This window comes from Myotis davidii, unplaced genomic scaffold, assembly GCF_000327345.1.
Source record: "Myotis davidii unplaced genomic scaffold, ASM32734v1 scaffold198, whole genome shotgun sequence".
Lineage (NCBI taxonomy): Eukaryota > Metazoa > Chordata > Mammalia > Chiroptera > Vespertilionidae > Myotis > Myotis davidii.
In genome coordinates this window covers 139,589-160,769 of record NW_006291485.1, presented here as the reverse complement: position 1 = coordinate 160,769, position 21,181 = coordinate 139,589, and the positions used below count along the sequence as shown (strand labels likewise).

The 21,181-nt window shown below is 38.2% G+C and overlaps 1 protein-coding gene across 5 annotated transcripts in view; it reads right to left on the bottom strand.

The window, feature by feature from the left end:
* The window catches only part of PBK (PDZ binding kinase), a 43,662-nt gene that overhangs the window by 698 nt on the left and 21,783 nt on the right, over positions 1-21,181 (bottom strand). For 2 of the 5 annotated variants that reach the window (XM_015564597.1, XM_015564596.1), the window contains 7 exons: positions 16,992-17,134; positions 15,227-15,396; positions 13,740-13,869; positions 10,820-10,999; positions 9,745-9,973; positions 7,361-7,363; positions 1,388-1,400 (listed from right to left, as the gene is read on the bottom strand). In XM_015564597.1, the coding sequence (XP_015420083.1) occupies positions 9,774-9,973; positions 10,820-10,999; positions 13,740-13,869; positions 15,227-15,396; positions 16,992-17,134 (823 nt within the window). In that variant the 3' untranslated portion in view covers positions 1,388-1,400; positions 7,361-7,363; positions 9,745-9,773. Of the gene's footprint in view, positions 1-1,387; positions 1,401-7,360; positions 7,364-9,035; positions 9,119-9,148; positions 9,974-10,819; positions 11,000-13,739; positions 13,870-15,226; positions 15,397-16,991; positions 17,135-21,181 lie in introns of those variants that run through there. The other 3 variants (XM_015564598.1, XM_015564599.1, XM_006764756.2) reach the window with 3 other exon arrangements.

The following is a 21,181-nucleotide window of genomic DNA, read 5'->3' as shown; positions in this document are numbered from 1 at the left end:
ACTGATAATAGCAATAATCAACAAAATGGATGCCCAATTGGAATTAGATGATTCATATTGTTACATTTAAAAATGTTTGCATGTCTAAAATACATCTTCCTTGTTCTGAGATATCTAACAAAATGTATAGTATCAGAAGCAACGTTAGTGAATAAATATATCTAGGTTGATGGGCCAGAGAACATGACATTATGTAGATACACCTAAATGTTTTAATCTCTCTAAAAATCAGTTTTCTAGTATAATTCTTGGGTACTTTGAAAAGCAAAGGATTATTCAGATTGTTGATTCTAAAAAACATTTAATTTCTATCTGGCAATAATACTCTAGGGAGGTAGTTTTCCAGGTTATAACTTCATGTTGAATATGTTCATTACATTCTTTTATTTGCCTGTAAATTAACATGGTTCCAAAATTTAAAGGCTTGAGTTCCAAAAAGAATGTGGAAGTGTTAAATGTGCATAATTGTGCAAACACCTTATTTTCTGCACTGCTGTTTTGTTTTAAATATTTTATTTAAAAATTTTTATTAACATTATTTGCTTGTTCAATGCTTTTATGATGGATCAATTAAAATTTTTTTCAATGTTTTCTTTGTCTATTCTCATATAATAGAATGTACTGATTTTCTTAAGTTATTTTTTTGTGGCTATAAAAATAGTACACGTTCCCCTGGCCCAGTAGCTCAGTTGGTTAGAGCATTACCTCAATATGCCAAGTTTGCGAGTTTCCCTGGTCAGGGAACATACAAGAATCAACCAATGAACGCACAACAAGTTGATGTTTCTCTCTCTCCCTTCCTCTCTCTAAAATCAATAAGTAAAAATTTTTTAAGTACATGTTTTTACTTGTTTAAGTAAAAAATAACCCAATCATTGAAAATATATCCATCTACACAAAAACTGCACACAAATATTTATAGCAAGCTTTATTCATAACTGTCAAAACTTAGAAGCAACCGAGATGTTCTTTAGTAGATGAACAAAGAGCTACATCCAGACAGTGGATTAAATTCAGCACTAAAAAGAAACCACAAAAAGGCATGGCGTAACCATAAGTGACCATTACCAAGCGAAAGAAGACAGTCTGAGGCTACATTCTGTATGTCCCAACATTCTGGACAGGCAAAACTGTGGAGACAGTAAAAATATATGTGGTTGCCCTGGCCGGTTTGGCTCAGTGGATAGAGCGTTGGCCTGCAGACTGAAGGGTTCGATTCTGGTCAGGAGCATGTACCTTGGTTATGGGCACATCCCCAGTAGCGGGTGTGCAGGAGGCAGCTGATAGATATTTCTCTCTCATCAATGTTTCTAACTCTTTATCCCTCTCTGTAGAATATCAATAAAATTTACACTACTGTTGATGAGCATATTAGGTTGTGACTATTCAAGCCTCTTGCACTTTTATGTTTTTTTATTTATTGATTTGCTATCTTTGTCAGAAATTGTGTCCATATATGTGCAGGTCTATTTCTGCCTGTTTTCCACTAGTTTTATTGGCTATCCTATGACAATACTATATTCTCGATATTTGGTGTAGTAAATTCTCCCACCATATTTTTTTCCCCCAAGGAATATTTTTATCTATTCTTGGTCTTTTGCATTTTCATATACATTTTAGAATTAGTTTATTAAGTTCCTCAAAGAGCGATCACTTACAAAGCCAGTATGAAGGTTAAAAGACAAAGTAGAAAAAAAAACTATAAAATTCCCTAAGGGATACACATGATTAAAAAAACAACAACATGGAGAAGGGAGTAAAAATATAGAACTTTAGAATATGTTCAAGCTTAAGTTATCAACTTAAAATAGACTGTTACAAATATGTTACGTGTAAGCCTCATGGTAACCACAAAGCAAAAAAATTCATAGTAGATACACAAAAGATGAGAAAGGAATAGAAGCATACCACTAAAAGAAAGTATTCATTTCAAAGGAAGACAGCAAGTGAAGAAAGGAACAGGTGAAATATAAAATGGAGGGAAAACAATGACCAAAATTGCAATTAGTATGTGCCTATCAATAATTAAGTAAAAAGGGGCTAAACTCTCCAATCAAAAGACTCAGATGTCTGAATTGAATAAAGTAATATTTCTCTCTCGATCAGCCGTGGGCAAACTCCGGCCCGCAGGCCGGATCCGGCCCGTTTGAAATGAACTAAAAAAAAAAAAAAAGACCGTACCCTTTTATGTAATGATGTTTACTTTGAATTTATATTAGTTCACACAAACACTCCATCCATGCTTTTGTTCCGGCCCTCTGGTCCAGTTTAAGAACCCATTGTGGCCCTCGAGTCAGAAAGTTTGCCCACCCCTGACCTAGATGCTGCCTAAAAGAGACATCAGACATAAACACACACATAGACTGAAAGCAAGGAGATGGAAAAAGATGTTCCATACGGATGGACCCCAAAAGAAAGCCAGGGTAACTATAATTACATCAGACAATATAGACTTTAAAACCAACTGTAACAGACATAGATATAACATTTGTAAATATTTATGCATCCAACAAAGATAGGAGCACCTAAATATATAAAACAAATATTAACAGACTTAAAGGGAGAAGTTGACAATTTTACAATAATAGTAGGGAACTTTAAAAAGACAAATGTATCAGGCATATTTCCTAACCACAATGGTATGAAACTAGAAATAAACTATAAGTAGAAAATTGGAAAATTCACAAATATGTGGAGATTAACAACATGCTACTGAACAGCCAGTCACCAAAAGAGAAGTAAAAAATAATACCTTGAAACAAATGAAAACGGAAATACAATATTCCAAAACTCATGGGATCAACAAAAGCAGTTCTAAGAGGGAAGCTATAGAAACAAAAATTTCAACCCAACTATACTTCAAGGAACTATAAAAAGAATAAATGAAGCCCAAAGCTAATAAAAGGAAATAAAGAGTAAAGCAGAAATAAATGAAACAGACTAACTCGTAATAGAAAAGGTCAATGAAACCAAAAGCTAGTTCTTTATATTTTTATTGATTTCAGAGAGGAAGGGAGAGGGAGATAGAAACATCAATGATGAGAGAGAATCATTGATCGACTGCCCCTTGCATGTCCTCCACTGGGGATTGAGCCCACAACCCAGGCATGTGTCCTGACCAGGAATCGAACCATGACCTTCTGGTTCATAGGTCAATACTCAACCACTGAGCCACACGGGTCAGGCCAAAAGCTAGTTCTTTGAAAACTAAATAGATACCTTTAGCTAGACTCACCAAGAGGTAAGGAGTCAAAATCAGAAATGAAAGAGGAAATATTACAACTGATATCACAGAAATACAAAGGATCATAAGACATACTATGGCCGAAACCGGTTTGGCTCAGTGGATAGAGCGTCGGCTTGCGGACTGAAAGGTCCCAAGTTCGATTCCGGGCAAGGGCATGTACCTGGGTTGCGGGCACATCCCCAGTAGGAGATGTGCAGGAGGCAGCTGATCAATGTTTCTCTCTCATCGATGTTTCTAACTATCTCTCTCCCTTTCTCTCTGTGAAAAATCAATAAAATATATTTTAAAAAAAAGACATACTAGGAATGCTTATATATACACCAACAAATTGGAAAATCCAGAAGACATGGATAAATTCCTAGACACATGCAACCTGCCAAGACTGAATCATGAATAAACAGAAAATCTAAACAGATTAATAATAAATAGATTGAACTGGTAATCAAAAACCTTCCAACAGCCCTAGTTGGTTTTGGCTCAGTGGTCCGAATATTGTCCTGAGGACTGCAGGGCCACGGGTTCGATTCTGATTCTGGTCAAGGGCATGTATCATGGTTGCGGGCTGGATCCCTAGCTCCAGTTGGGGCCCATGCGGGAGGCAACCAATCGACATAGCTCTCTCACATGGATGTTTCTCTGTCTCTCTCCCTCCTTTCCACTCTCTCTGAAAATCTTGGGTGAAGATTAAAAAACAAAGAAAAATCTTCCCAACATGCCTGACCAGTGTGGCTCAGTGATTGAGCATCAACACTTGAACCAAGAGGTCACTGGTTTGATTCCTGATCAGGGCACAGTTGCAGGCTTGATCCCCAGGAGGAGGGTATGCAGGAGGCAGCCAATTTATGTTTCTTATCAATGTTTCTCTCTCTATCCCTCTGCCTTCTATCTCTAAAACTCAGTAAAAACATACTTTAAACAAACACCTCCCAACAAACAAAAGTTCCAAAGCAGACAACCAAAAAGTAAGAATTAATACCAATAATTTCCAAACTGTTCCAAAGAATAGGAGAACACTTCCAAACTCATTTTATGAGGCTAGTATTATTACCCTGATGGCAAAACCAGATAGGGACACAACAACAATTACAAGCCAATATTCCTGATGAACATAGATGTAAAATCCTCAATAAAATATTAGCAAAGTAAATTCAAAAATACATTTAAAAATATCATACACCATGATAGTGGGATTTATTTTCAGCAATGTAAGGATAGTTCAGTATCCACAAATCAATTGATGTGATAAGCCACATTCACAAAATGAAGGATTAAAGTCATATGATCATCACATTAGATGTAGAAAAAGCATTTGACAAAATTTAACAATCATTAAAAACTCAACTAACTGGGTATAGAGGGGACACACCTCAATGTAATAAAAACCATATATGACAATCCCACAGGTAACATCATACTCAATGGTGATAAACTGAAAGCTTTTCTTTTAAAATCAGGAACATGACAAAGATGCCCACACCTACCTTTTTATTCAACACTAGAAGCCCAGTGCATGAAATTTGTGCACTGGTAGGGTCCCTAGCGGCTGGCGGCTGGGGCCTCCCTTCCCCCCGGCCGGCCCCACCCGCTGGTCAAACTCCCAGTCAAGGGGACAATTTGCTTTTATTATATTCAACATAGTACTGGACGTCCTAGCCAGAGCAACTAGGCAGGAAAAAGAAATAAAAGGTATCAAATTGAAACAGAAGTAAAATTGTCACTATTTGCAAGTGACATGACTATATAAAGAAAAACCTAAAGACTTGATAATAAATAAACTGTTAGACTAATGAATTCAGTAAAGTTTCAGGATACAAAATGTTTCATTCTTATACACTAATAGCAAACTCTCAGAAAAACAATCTATTCATAATTCTATCACATATAATACCTAGGAATAAATTTAACCAAGGAGGTGAAAGACCTATACATTTAAAACTGTAAGACATTAATGAAAGAAATTGACACATATGAAAGGGAAGATTTTCTGTACTCACAGATCGAAAAATTAATAGTTAAAATGTCCAAACTACCCAAAGCAATCCATAGATTCAATGCAATCCCTATCAAAATTCAAATGGCATTTTTCACAGAAATGGAATAAAAATCCTAAAATTTGCATGGGACCACAAAAGACCCCAAATAGCCAAAGCAATCCTGAGGAAGAACAAACCTGGAGGTATCAAGCTCCTCGATTTCAAACTATATTACAAAGCTATAGTAATTAAAACAGTATGATACTGGCATAAAAAGGCATATAAATCAATGCAACAAAACAAAGAGCCCAGAAATAAACACACATTTATGGTCAATTAATTTATGGTAAAGGAGCCAAGAATATACAATGGGGAAAGAACAGTCCTTCCTATAAATGGTGTTGGGAAAACTGGAACATTGTCTTACACCGTAAACAAAAATCAACTTAAAATAGATTAGAGGCTTGAATGTAAGACCTGAAACTATAAAACTGATAGAAGAAAACAAAAGTGGTAAGCTCCTTGACATTGCTCTTGGCAATGATTTTTTTGGATTTGATGCAAAAGCAAAGGCAACAAAGGAAACATTAAAAAATGGGACCGCATCAAACTAAAAATCTTCTGTACAGCAAAGGAAACCATCAGCAAAATGAAAAGGCAACCTGCTCAATGGGAGAGAACATTTGCAAGTCATATATCTGATAATGGGTTACTATTCAAAATACATAAAGAACTCACACAACCTAATAGCAAAAAAGAGAAGCAATCTAATTTTTAAAATGGGCAGAGGATCAAAATAGACATTTTTACAAAGAAAATATTCAAATAGCCAACAAGTACATGAAGATGCTCAACATCAGTAGTCATAAGGGAAATGCAAATCAAAATCATAATTAGATATCACCTCACAACTGTTAGAATAACTATTATATATTTTAAAAAAGAGAGAAATAACAAGTGTTGGCAAAGATGTGGAGAAAAGGGAACCCTTGTGCACTGTGGGTAGGAATGTAAATAGGTGCACTAATATGGCAAACAGTATGGAGATAGATTCCTCAAAAAATTAAAAATAGAACTATCACATACTTCAATTCCACTTCTAGGTATTTATCTGAAGAAAACAAAACACTAACTGGAAAGGTATGTGCACCCCCATGTTCATTGCAGCATTGTTCACAATAGCCAAGACATGGAAATAACCTAAATGTACATCAATAGATGACTAAATGGGTAAAGAAAATGTAGTATTTATATAGTGATGTGCCATATGATGACATCTTAGTCAACAACAGATCAAATATATTATGGTGGTCCAATAAAATTATAATGGAGCTGAAAAATTCCTATTGCCTACTGACATCTTAGTCACCATATTACACAGCAACACGTTACTCACGTGTTTGTGGCGATCCTCGTGTACACAAACCTACCGAGTTGCCAATTGTATAAAAAAATAGTACATATAATTATGTATAGTACATAATACTTGATAATGAACGACTACCAGCTTATGTATTTACTATACTTTTTATCATTATTTCAGTGTACTCTTTGTACCTTATTTAAAAATGTCTATTGCCTGGCCTGCGTTGCTCAGTGGTTAGAGCATTGGCCCAAACATCGAAGGGTCAGGTTCAATTCCCAGTCAAGGGCACGTACCTGGGTTGCAGGTTTGATTCCTATCCTGGGGCATGTGCAGGAGGCAACCAATCAATGTGCCTCTCATATGCATGTTTCTCTCTCTTCTCCCTCCTCCCAGTCTCTAAAAATCAACGGAAAAAAATATCCTTAGGTGAGAATTAAAAAATAACAATAAAGGTCTACTATAAAATAGTGTACTGATATGCTAGTAGCAGCCTCATATAGCTCATATATAACGCATCTCTTAACTGCATCAATTTCTCTTGCACTTGATTTAACCTCATGTTTTGTTCATGAGATTGCACTTGATGTAATCTCATGTTGTTTTGTTCATCATGGCGCCTAAGCATATAAAACCCACTGTTAATGTTGCCAATAAGAGGCCACCATGAGTGATTGACCTGGAAACAAATTTAAAGTGATTAAGGACTACAAAGGTGGAAAACCAATAATGGTTAATTGCTTACCAGTCAGCTATGTCCCATTCCACCATAGCTACGATCTTCAAGAACAAGAACAAAGTGATGGAAACTGTTAAGAAATCTGCTTCACTGAAGGCAACAATCTATACTAATAAAAGGGTAATATGCTAATTAGACGGGGAGACCTTCCAGGAGACCTTCTGGACGTACTTCCGGACAAAGCCATGGTTGGCGGGGCCAAGGCAGAGGCGGTTAGGGGTGATCCGGCCAGGAGGGGAGGGCAGTTGGGGGCAAGTAGTCCAGCAGGGGGGACCAGTTGGGTGCAAGCAGGCCTGCAATCAGGCAGGCAGGCAGGTGAGTGGTTAGGAGCCAGCAGTCCCGGATTGCAAGAGGGATGTCCGGCTTCCAGTTTAGGACATCCCCCAAGGGATCCCAGATTGGAGAGGGTGCAGGCCAGGCTGAGGGACAACCCCCCATGCACGAATTTCATGCACCAGGCCACTAGTACTAACAACTGGAGAAACTTCTAAACCTGGATTGGAGACTTGAAACAAGCGTGACCCTCCCAGCACCAAAATGATCACAGGCAAAGCAAAAACTTTCCTTGAAATGTTTAAAGGCTGGACCCAGCCATGATGTTGAATTTACTGTCAGCTCTGAGTGGTTTAAATGGTTCAAGAATTGTTCTTTATCCATTAGATCATGTAATGAGTGGTAAGCACTGATGTGAAAGCAGGTAAAGAATTTTTGGGAACTCCAGGTAAGCTGATTGTGGAGGGAAATTACATGCCAGAACCTAAATTCAATACGGATGAAACCCCTTATTCTGGAAAGGTCTTCCATCCAGAGGGCAAGATTCAAGGTTTTTAAGGACAGGGTAAGTCTTGCTTGGGGACAATGCTGTAGGCTACAAATGAAAACTCTTTGTGACCTGCAGTGAGAACCCCAGGGCTTTCAGCCTCTTTTCTAATATTTAAGACTATAAATCTTGATAAGCACATCTTTAGCCATACCCCACAGTTTATATACATTTTTTTATTAAAAATATTTTCTAGCCCAGTCAGCATCGCTCAGTGATTGAGCGTCAACCTATGAACCCGAAAGTCACGGTTCGATTCCTATCAGGGCACATGCCCAGGTTTCGGGCTTAATCCCCAGTATGGGGCATGTAGGAGGCAGCGAATGAAGGATTCTCTCTCATCATTAATGTTTCTCTCTCCCTTACTCTTTGAAATCAATAAAAATGTATTTTAAAAATATTTTCTAGAGGCTGGGTTCTTAGGAACTGGTCATTCCTTCAGTACTAGTTTAGCTCTTAGGACCAGGCGTGGCTCTTTGCGGCTAGGCTCCCACCTTCTAGACTGGGCTCAGCAGTTTAGGGCTAGGCTCAGCCCTTCAGGACTTGGCTAAGCCGTTGGGACTAGGTTGGGCACTTGGGGTAGGCTTGGTTCTTAGGCACTGGGTCATCTCTTCCGGACTAGAATCAGGGCTTAGGGCTAGTCTCAGCCCTTCGGGGCTAGGCTCAGCTCTTTGGGGTTAGCTTGGCTTTTGGGGGCTATGCTCGATTCTTCTGGCTAGGCTCAGCTCTCTTCAGAGCTATGGTTCACAGATAGAAATTACTGACCCAAGTCACCCTCATTTTACAGATTAACAAAATAGGGCCAAGAGAGGGAAAGAAATCTACTCACATTCATTCTGCAACTTTAATGACAACACTCAGATCAATGGGAGTATAAAACAGATAATACACCTTCTGGTTAACTAAAGTGTCCTTTATTCTATATCATCCTATTAGTTTTATTATTTTTACACCAGAGCTGTAAAATGCTTAAGAGCTAGATTAGTAAACAAAAAATAGAAAAGGATCTCAGTACAGAAATACACTTAATAAATGAAAGCAAACACCAAAGATTTGAGGAGAACCAAGAGGACAAGACAAGCCTTAACCGAAAATGTTTGGAAATACCCAAGGAGCTACTGTGCCATATTCTCTCAGCTTCCAATGACCATATTTAATAAGCATATCAGCCAAGAAAGACCAGCATAGTTTTATGTTTTAAAAGATAATCAAACTTCTGTACTTCAAAGTGCTAATTTAAATTGATCCATTTAAGTAGAGATTCTTCAAGGAAGATCAATAATAAAAGTATTGGTTCCCCTACCCAAATTAATGTTAGACATAGGAGTTTATGGTATTTTGCTAGTGTTTTAAATCTCTATGAACAAATTTCAATACTTGTTCCTTAAGCCTAAAAGTTTTTTAAGTTTTATAGAAAACCCACTATGATTTTAAATATTAATAAGTATACATGAAATACCTTTATAATACAAAGTTTTTCAAATGTTAACAAGGTGCTATGGTTTAAAACAGGCCACTTTCAAACAGTCTAATAACTGGATTCTCACAGTAACTACATAAACGTATTACAGTACAGAGAACAGTTATATATATGAGCCCTACTTGAAGCTCAGGTATTTGTGAATATGAGATCACTGGACATGTATTTCCAAAGCCTCAACAATGTGGGCAGCCGAAGGACGGTCTTTAGGGTCTTCATTAGTGCACACAGAGAAGAGCTCGATTACTTTCTGGTATGTCTCATCCAGTTCTTCCATATTAAGAGGTGGCCTCGTTCCCAAAGCTGCATAGTATGCTTCATCATCGAAGTCACTTTCATCAAAAGTTTTATCTGCTCATGAGAAAGTTTGAAGCAAATAAAATCACTTTAAATCATGGAAAAACTTATCGACTGCTCACTCACCCTTCTGAAACATGATCCAGTTTGCTTTTCATGATACCAGTCTCTTCCATTGTCCTGCCATGGTGTAGATTAGCTATTGTCGTGCATTTGTTACATGGATTTAATCTATGATCATCAACCCTTAATGTAATAGCTTTCTAATCTTCTCAGGCAAAGAGAGTTTTTAAGGTACCGTATTTGCCGGCGTATAAGACGATTTTTTGGCCCTGAAAAATATGCCTCCAAGTGGGGGGTCGTCTTATACGCCAGGTACACTTCAGATAGACTGCCCATAGTGCTTGCCCCGTGCCATAGTGGCCTCCCAATGCCCGCCCACTTCATTCCATATACCGTTCAGGCATCAGCAGCGCTGCTGGGTGTATGCTCGGCTGTTATGCGATTTTGCTGTTATGCGATTTTACCACACTCGCAAAATCGCACACAGCCGACCATACACCCAGTATGATAGCACGGCGAGTATATAACAAACTCTGTATTTTGAGTGGAAATGTTAGGGGGTCGTCTTATACGCCGGCAAATACGGTAACTTTTTGCTCCTCTGAATTTTCTCAATTTACCTCCCTGTTCTGAATTAATCTACATCTCATTTGTATGAAATTAAACCAAGATGATACCAAATTAGTCAACAATAATATAATCTATAACTCATGCAACTAAATCAAACACCTTGTTCTTTTTAAAATTAACTTAATAGAAAAATAAAATGTAACTTTATAAACTAACCTATTTCAAACCAAAGAGATTGAGTTTTACATTAAAAATATGTAGTTTTACCTTCATCATAATCTTTATCATCTGCAAGAGTAATGTGTGGAATACACAGAGTCATCATTTCCCACAGAGTAAGGCCAAAGGCAAATATGTCTGCTTTGTCAGTAATAACACCATTCTCCTCCAAAGCTTCCTTGGGTTTCCAAGGCTCAGTGCCAATGTAACAGGCCTCAGGGTCAGTTACTGAAACAAGCAAAACACAGGTAGAACTGTCATAAGGGCCAGCACAAGAACTCACTGAGAAAGGCAAACAACGACCACCAAAATGGGCAAATGATTTGACAGGTGGTTTAAAGGTTATCAAGTCTAGCCAGTAAACATGAAAAAATACACTCAACCTCAATAATTAATACAAATTACTTTTTCCTTATCAGATTGATAAATATTAAAAAAGCTGAATAGTTGCCAAGGGTGTAGAGAATCAGCAATTCTTTTAGAAAGTGGTAAGAATATAAATAGATTGTGGATGTTAGTACAGACTCTAGAGCAGGTCCTCAAACTACGGCCCACCGAAAACATTTATCTGGCTCTCCGGGTGTTTTTGCTGCCACTGCCTGTCCTGCTTAGCAGCCGACTCGTCCCAGGCCCACAGTGCGCATGTGTGGAATGTCTGAGGGACAGTGAACTGGCCCCCTGTTTAAAAAGTTTGAGGACCTCTGCTCTAGAGCAAGATTGTCTTGCCTGGGTTCAAAGACATTTACAAGCTCTGTAACCTTAAACATTTGCTCTGTGCCTGTTTCTTCATTTTTCAAACTATGCTATTATTAGGCTGAGAGAAATACCATTTCTATGCTTCTATGATTGCTAATTCAGGGAAAAGGGAAATAGTCAAATCACATATTGGCTTTTGCTCAGGAAATGACTCAACCTCATAAAGGTTTAATAATGAAAATGTGTTCCTTTGTGTAGCTCTGACCCTAACAAATTGCTTTTAATTTGCTGTTACATTCTCATTGTTTTCTAAATATTTTACAACTAGAATTTGATTTCTTCATTCAGCCTAGAATCAATTATAAGTATTTTAAATTTAAAAATTTGTGTTTTTTTTAATTGTTTCCAACTGTTACTAATATCTAGATGTATTTCACTAAGGATAATGAATGTCAAACATTAGGCTACTTCTACTTTTTGTAAACCAAGGTTTTTTTTTATATCCTAACCAATATATATAATCAATTTTCTAATGCATAGACTGACCTTATCTACTCAATCTTTTAATTTTTTTTACATCTTAGTTTTATCTACTTCATGTATTAAGGATTGAGAAAATTACGTTTGAAAATCTTATTTTTATTCTTTTAAAAAAATTCTCCTTTTCTAAAGTTTCATATCTGTAGTAGTTAGACTGAGGGTTCATGACTTTATTTTGACTTTTTCCTTCAATTCAACTTATAGACCTTAACTTTAGCTGGAAATTAAGGTGTGTGTGTGTGTGTATTCTAAATAGCATTCATATAAAGAGAAAAATTTAAATGTTATTAAATATGTTAAAAGCAGAAGCTTTTTCTTTGAAGCTGTCTCTTGGTTCTCATTAAGAATAAAAATTAAATTCCCTAAGAGAATGAACAGTATCTATATATGTAAAAGGCTGTGTTCGTCCATCCAACTGGTAGCTATGATGCACACTGACCACCAGGGGGCAGACACAACACAGGAGCTATCATGATGTGCAAACAGAACCGATACCACAGACCTGGCACCAACAAACCAACACTAGGCTTTCCCCAAGTGGAACACAGGCCCCACCATCTTGGAGCAACACCCCACCAAGTCGCAGCCAACACTGCCAAGACCCCATGGCACAAAGTGCAGCCCACAGCCTCGCCCAGCCCAGCAATGGTTGCTGTGGGCGCCAGGTAATGATGTCACATAGCAACGGCCGGCTTCCTCTCCCTAGAGACTAGCATCCTTGGAGTTTCTTCAGCCCAGGAACCTGACTTGCTTTATAGCCAGGTGCAAACATTTTACAGTTTAACCAAATGTTTGTGAAGCATTTTCCCGTGCCACATCTCATTTCATCCTTACAGAAGTCCTAGAGTTGGTAGATAGGAGACTCAGTAGAATCCTGTTTTCTTTTCATTATCAAGACACAAATAGAGATATTAAAATATTTATTCTAATTAACTTTCAATGTGCACGAATCCGTGCACTGGGACACTAGTTTACAATAAAGTGAGAAGAGTGAGTGGGGTGGGACAGGGCAAAAAGCGGAATACTGGCCTTTGCTAACACCTATCTCCTACTTCCACTCTAGTTTCTTCTTCTACCAGTTTCCCAAACCTTGTCAATGTATTGAATTCCTAAATGAATTCCTTTATAAAATCTTATTAAAATTTTATTTTCACCCTGGTTGATGTGGATCAATGGTTAGAGCATCAGCCCAGGCACCAAAGGGTCACAGGTTCAACTCCTGGCCCAGGGCACATACCTGGGTTGCAGGTTCGGTCCTGGGCCCCAGTCAGGGCATGTGTGGGAGGCAACCAATCAAAGTGTGTCTCTTGCATCATGTTTCTCTCTCTCTTCCCCCCAAACCTCCCCCCTTCCCATCCACTCTCTAAAAATCAACAGGAGGAATATCCTCAGGTGAGGATTAACAACAACAATTAAAATATTTTTAAAATTTTTCATTTTCTATTCCCAGATCTTCTACCATTTTTTTAAAGTCCCAATCTAGATTAGAAATAGTTCCTAAAGTTATCTTCAGTTATAATATATATTAATAAGAAAACAATAATTTATACTGTGTATGTGGCAAGAGACGGGACTGGAGGCTGAGTGAAAAATACAAGAGGGTAATTTTTATTGTACACTTTATGAATAGTTTTTTATTTTTGAAGAATGTAAAGTTATTTATTTAAACGTGTAAAAATTAAAAATTTTAAAATTATATTAAAGAAATTTTACAAATTAGAATACTACTCACCTGTCATATTTTCATCCAATGGTAGAGAGACTCCTACATCACAGATTTTAATTGTTTCAAAATCACCTTTAATTACAACATTTGAAGACTTTATGTCTCCATGAAGCAACTTCTTATCTTGGTGCAGATACTAAAATAGTGGAAAATTTAACATATATGAACAAAAATACAAACTAAATACACATAAATAACCTTCAAACAAATATAATTTGAACTCCCTTCCTAAACTATAGGATTATACCATCATTTCAAATTATTTGAAGCTAGAGAAGGAAATATCTCATGTTATCTTGGTCTGTCAAACATACCAGAAATCTAAGAGATTTGTTGGAAATCTTGTAGATAAGCTTTTTATTTACAAACTCTTTTTACATACTTTTATATCAAAAGATGCTACAGTAGAAGCCCCAGCCAGGTGGCTAAGTTAGTTGGAGCATTGTCCCGTACACGAAAAAGTTGTAGGTTTGATTCCTGTTGGGGCATGTACCTAGGTTTGGATTCAATCCCCAGTCAGGGAGTGTGTAGGAGGCAACTGATAGATGTTTCCCTCTCTGTCTCTCTCTCTCTCTCTCTCTCTCTCTCTCTCTCTCTCTCTCTCTCTCTCTCTCTCTCTCATAACTGCTTCCCGCTGGCCCCCTGGACACTGTCTTCCCTCCTCCAGCTGCTGGCAGGCACCTGGGACCCAGGCTAGCTTCCCTCCGGCCCCGGCTTGGTCAGGAAGGACGTCCGGAATGACATCCGGAAGATGTCTGGTCTAATTAGCATATTACCCTTTTATAATTATAGATTTGAGTTCCGAGAGAAAGGGAGAGGAAAGGGAGAGAGAGATTGAAACATCCATGATGAGAGAACCACTGATCGGCTGCTTCCTGCATTCCTCCCACTGAGGACTGAGCCCACAACCCAGGCATGTGCCCTTGATCAGAATTGAACCCAAGACCCTTCAAGTCTGCAGGGTGATGCTCTATCCACTTAGCCAAACCAGTTAGGGGGTTTTGCTTTGTTTTTAATATGTTTTTATTTCTGAGAGAGAGAGAAAGGGAAAAGAAGATAGAAACACCCATGAGTGAGAACATCGATTGGCTGCCTCCTGCATGGCCCTCACCGGGGATCAAGCCCAAAACCTGGCCACATACCCTGAACAGGAATTGAATGGGCAACCTCTTGGTGCATGGGTCGACGCTCAATCACTGAGGCACACCGGCTAGAACAGCCGTGGGCAAACTACGGACCGCGGGCCGGATCGTTTGAAATGAATAAAACTAAAAAAAAAAAAAAAAGACCGTACCCTTTCATGTAATGATGTTTACTTTGAATTTATATTAGTTCACACAAACACTCCATTCATGCTTTTGTTCTGGCCCTCCGGTCCAGTTTAAGAACCCATTGTGGCCCTCAAGTCAAAAAGTTTGCCCACCCCTGGGCTAGACTGTACTTAGTTGTCTAATGTTCCACAAAAGTCACATAAAATATAATGGTACAGTTACCTTTAACCCTCTTGCCATGTTCAAAGCAACTTTTAAAATTGTGGCTGCTGGAAAAGGATCGTGGCTGTCTTTATTTCGTTCTTCGATTAAGTCATTTAGAGACTTTTCACCCCCGTATTCCATAGCAAGACATAGACTACCATCATTGGCTTCAGTGAAAGCACGATAACCTTAAAGAAACATAACACTTTCTACTAGTATAGGGAAGACAACAGTACTTACGTTTTTTATAGTACTGTGACTGAAAATGGACCTTGATTAACACTGACAAATATATAATGAAACAGCTATCTATCTATGTATATATAAAAGCGTAAGCGACCTTTACAACGGAACGGCCTGAATGACTGGTCGACTAGTCACTATGATGTGCAATGACCACCGGAGGCAGATGCTCAACGCAGGAGCTGCCCCCTGGTGGTCAGTGCACTCTCACAGCCAACCTCCTGCGGCCCCTACCCCATGGCCAGCTGGCCCTGCCATCGGCCCCCCAATTATGCACGAATTCGTGCACTGGGCCTCTAGTTTATATATAAAAAAGCCTAAGCAACTGGCTGGTAGCTATAATGCACACTGACCACCATGGGGCAGACACTCGGCACAGGTGCGGAAACCACAGGCATGGAAACATGGAACAGATTGATGAATTACGGGCGGGGGGGGAGGGGGCGGGAGGAAGAGATTAACCAAAGATCTTATATGCATATTAGAGGCCCGGTGCACGGATTCGTGCACTGGTGAGGTCCCTCGGCCTGGCCTGTGGGGATCAGGCAGAAACCAGCTCTCCAAGATCCCCCGAGGGGTCCCAGATTGCAAGCGGGCACAGGCCAGGTTGAGGGACCACACCAGTGCATAAATCTGTGCACCAGGCCTCTAGTTATTTATAAAACTAAGTCAGTCATCTAATTTAAAATGCCTTCAGTTTTTACAAATAGTATCACAAATTAAAATTTTAAAATATCTTATGCATTCCTAAATATAATGGTTTGAGCCCTACATATATCTAAATGAAGATCACTCTATATTCCTGAATTCTCCATAGTACCAGCATGACTATTTTTTTTAAATACATTTTTTAATATTTTTATTGATTTCAGAGAGGAAGGGAGAGGGAGAGCTAGAAACATCAATGATGAGAGAGAAACATTGATGGGCTTCTTCCTGCACGCCCCCTACTGGGGATCGAGCCTGAAACCAGGCATGTGCCCCTGAACCCAGGACCCTTTAGTCCGCAGGCTGACGCTCTATCCACTGAGCCAAGGCAGCTAGGGCATGACTAACTATTCCCATGATTTTTTAAATTATTATTTTTTAAAATTTATCTTTACTGTTGAAATTATTAGATGTCCCCACTGACTCTCTCCACCCTGATTCTGCCTCCTCCCCAGGCCTTGTCTATCCATGGGCTATGCATATACGCTTATAAGTTTATTGGTTAATCTCTTCCCACCACCTCCTGCCTTCCCTCTGAAACAAGTCAGTCTGTTGCATGCTTTAATGTCTCTGGGTCTTTTCTGTTCATAGTTTATTTTGTTCATTAGATTCCATATATAAGTGATCCCACGATGTTTTAAATATATACTTAAGCATCTAAAAATGTATACTAACTTTTATTTTAGAATGTTTACCTTAATTTGATTCTTACCAAACTCTACCACCACCCTCTTCATTTTTATTACTGAAAATGGTTAAGAAATTATATAAACTGTTTCTGATAAACAGAATAATATACAAGATCCTGCTACCAAATAAAATTTAAACTTACCTATAATATTTGGATGATGAAGGTTTTTCAAAATCTTAGCTTCATCAGTTAATCTCTTTTGATACATACTTTGATAATCACCATTACATTTAGAATTAATCTTTTTCACAGCCCAAGGAGAATGAGACAAGCCTCTTGGAGATCTTAAAAAAAAATCATAAAATGTATAAATAATAATAAACATAATACATTTATTTCCAAATGACTAACAAGAACTTCCAATTTTTGAAAAGGACTTGATAATTTGTTGTTTTATTTTATATTTACAAAATTTTATACTATCAACACCTCTTCTACATTTCCTTTTCAATCTGGAAGATAAATAGCTGATATATCTTGATTACAAGAGTAGTCTGATATCAACTGCTGGAAAGGAGGGATAAAAAGAGAAAACTAGAAGAAAAAAGATGGATTGTCATAAATTTTAAACTTCAAGATTACTATTTTTAAATTTTTCTAATCAAGCATGTTGCACTACCAACTACTTATCAAACATTTAACCATATGTACCACAGAGAAGTTCTAAAATGCTAAGTAATAAACACTAATCTCTAAGAAACAATTTAAATAAGAGATAAACAAGAAACATTTGGCCCATATGTAATCGTCCATATAGCAGCAGACTGTTCTTCTCCAACAAATATTATGCCTCTCCACTAACCAATCCATCTCTACCTTCACAGAATACTTAAAGACATGAGCTTAAGGCAATAATAATAAAGATATAAATGAGAGAGAAAATGTAAACTGTGTTGATTATCTGGCTTAATATTTAAAGTGCAAATGTTTTGAGACCTAAATAAATAAACAGGTAAAACAAAATCAGAGAAATATTTACCTGACAAGGTAGTCATTTATTTATGAGTACAGCAAATTATGGAAGTAAAGTATATACAGCATATAGGCACAAAGGTTAGTAAAATAGCCTCACAAGTTAAAGTTTATCTGTAAGAACACAACAACAGATTGACCTAAGAACCCATTTAGCTTTGTACTACCCTCATAAGCATACCTCTATGACTGCAGGACTTTTTCTTCTTTAAATCAAAAAACATGTACTCAAAGTATCACTAGATTTCCTATTTCATATACATCTATCATTCATATGTTTATCTACACTATTCTTATACCTCCAGTTTTAGATAACAAGAGCATTTGGGGATAATCTCTTTCATATCATCATCTTATGAAAAATAAATTTTTTAAGTTTCAAGTTTTAATCTTGAATGTTTAGAACTCAGTGACCAAGTCCATCCTTTACCTTTTCCATAACATATCCTGATCTATATAATGACAAAAACTATTTATAAAATCTGAATAAAATACTTAATCAAGCTAAAAGTTAGTTTACTGAAAAGGCTAATAAAACAGAGATTGCACAAGGAAAAAAATAAAAGGAAGCACAAATAATACTGCAATAAAAAGTGAGGACAGCCCTAACGGGGTTGGCTCCGTGGATAGAGCGTCGGCCTGTGGACTGAAGGGTCCCAGGTTCGATTCCGGTCGAGGGCATGTACCTTGGTTGCGGGCACATCCCCAGTGGGGGGTGTGCAGGAGGCAGCTGATCCATGTTTCTCTCTCATCTATGTTTCTAACTCTCTATCCCTTTCCCTTCCTCTCTGTAAAAAATCAATAAAATATATTTAAAAAAAAAAAAGTGAGGACATAACTATAGAAACAGCAGAGGTTAAAAAATTAAAGTGAATAAAACTTTTAGTGGGCTGAAGTGGCTTAGGGGGATAGAAGGGGGACATATGTAATACTTTCAACAAATAAAGATTAAAAAATAATAAAACTTTTAAACAATAAATTTAAAAGACAAAATGGTCAAATTCTAAAGAAAAAAAATCTAAGAAAATTGATGAAAGAAGAAATTTAATCAGGATTTTAAAATCTTCCCACAAGAAATACAAAGCCTAGATAACTTTCCAGGTGAGTTTACTAAACTTTCAAGAGACCTAGCATTCAATTTTTTCCAAGGAATAGAAAGAAAAGGAGTTAGGAGCCTAGTATAAACTTAATTACAAAAATTAAACAGAGCCTGGCTGACGTGGCTCAGTGATTGAGTGTTGACCTATGAACCAGGAGGTCACAGTTTAGTTCCTGGTCAGGGCACATGCCCAGGTTGCAGGCTCGAACCCCAGTGGGTGCAGGAGGCAGCCAATGATTCTGTCTCATCATTGATGCTTCTATCTCTCTCTCCCTCTCCCTTCCTCTCTGAAATAAATAAAAAATATATAAGAAAAAAATCAAACAGAAACAGCAATAAAATGAAAACCATAGGTCAGTATCAATTATATCACAGATGCAAAAATTCTAAACAAATAGCAAACTAAATCTATCAGTATATATTTAAAAAATAATACATCAAAACTATGTTGGGTTTATTCTGGGGATGCAAACTTGATTTAACATTAAAAATATACTTTAGACCATCGGTTCTCAACCTGTGGGTCGCGACCCCTTTGGAGGTCGAACGACCCTTTCACAGGGGTCGCCTAAGACTGCATATCAGATATTTACATTATGATAACAAGAGCAACATTATAGTTATGAAGTAGCAACAAAAATAATTTTATGGTTGGGTCACAACATGAGGAACTATATTTAAAGGGTCAGAAGGTTGAGAACCACTGCTTTAGACCAATGATACCTTGAACATACATATACAATTTTGATCCCGCTGAAGCCTCAGTCATGTAAAAAGAATGGATAGTTTAAGACATATACCCACCAACAAGGATGGAAATAACAAAGGAGACACAACAAACTTTTGGAAGCTAGAAAGCAGATGAAAATAAATGACAACAGGCCCCATGAACTTCTTGAACTTATTCATAAGCAGGTAGATTCGTAGATAGCCTTCCTGATACTGCATCTCTAGGCAGTTGCCCATTCCCTATCTTCTCAGCTTCTCAAGACTGAAAACTAGTTTTGAAAGGGGCTAAAGCAGAGGGTCTTTAGTTTGAGGTTTACTGGTAAAGTTGAATGCCTGTGAACATACAGGAACACAGTAATTCATGACCATATGCATACTAAATGCTCAATTAGTTTTCATATATGCTATCACCATTAAGATCAATATATAGAACATTTCTAGCACTCCCAAAAGACTTAGGATGCCATTTTAAAAAGGAAAACTTTCAGATAATTAGTTAAAAACAAAATAGTTAAAAACTCAATGGAAGTATCAGAAGATGAGGTTGGGAGAATCTCTCGAAAATAGAGCAAAGAGAAAATAGGAAGATCAGGGGAAAAACAGAGATCAGTCCAGTAAGTGGAACATCCACATAAAGAATAGGAAGACGGGTGAAAAATGTCAGTAAAGAATTTTAAAAATAACTTCTTAAAAATTTAAGAACAGGAATTTTCGGACTCCCACACCTATGCATGTCACTGTGAAATTTCAGAACACTGGTGACAAATAAATATACAAAGTTCAGAACACTGGAAGGAATCCTATCTAATTAAAGAGTAATATGCAAATTAACCATCACACCCTCACTCCATCAGTCCATCACAAAGATAGCAGCGACCACAGAATTGGAGTGAGCAGGAGGCTTAGGTTGTCCCCAGCGATGGAGGAAGCCAACCTTCCCGCCTGCCCTGGCCGGCCCTGAACTCTGCTCAAGGCTACAAAGTTTCAATTATAGACGATAAATAAATCCCAGATACCTGCTCCCAGCTGGCCTGGCCTCCACTCAAGGAGGGGCTGGGAACATGGGTTGCCAGGGGCAACCCAGGCTTCAAGCTGGGACCAAGGCTACAAAACTTCAATTATACAAGTTAAATAAATCCCAGATACCTGCTTCCAGCCTGGGGCCTGGCCAGCCTGAAAATGGCCATCAGACCCACACCCAGGCTGGCCAGGCACCCCAGGAGGGCCCGCCACCCTGAAGGGGGTGTGGCCAGCCTGAAAAGAGCCCTCAGAACTTCACCCCATGGGGGTGTGGCCGGCCTGCAAACCACCACCGGCCCCCCCCCCCGGCCACCCCATGCCCAAAGGGGACCCCCACCCTGATCCGGGACACCCTTCAGGGCAAACCAGCTGGCCTCCACCCGTGCACCAGGCCTCTATCTATTATAATAAAAGGGTAATATGCTAATTAGACTGGGAGACCTTCCAAGAGACCTTCTGGACGTTCTTCTGGACAAAACCATGGTGGCAGGGCTGAGGTAGAGGTGGTTCG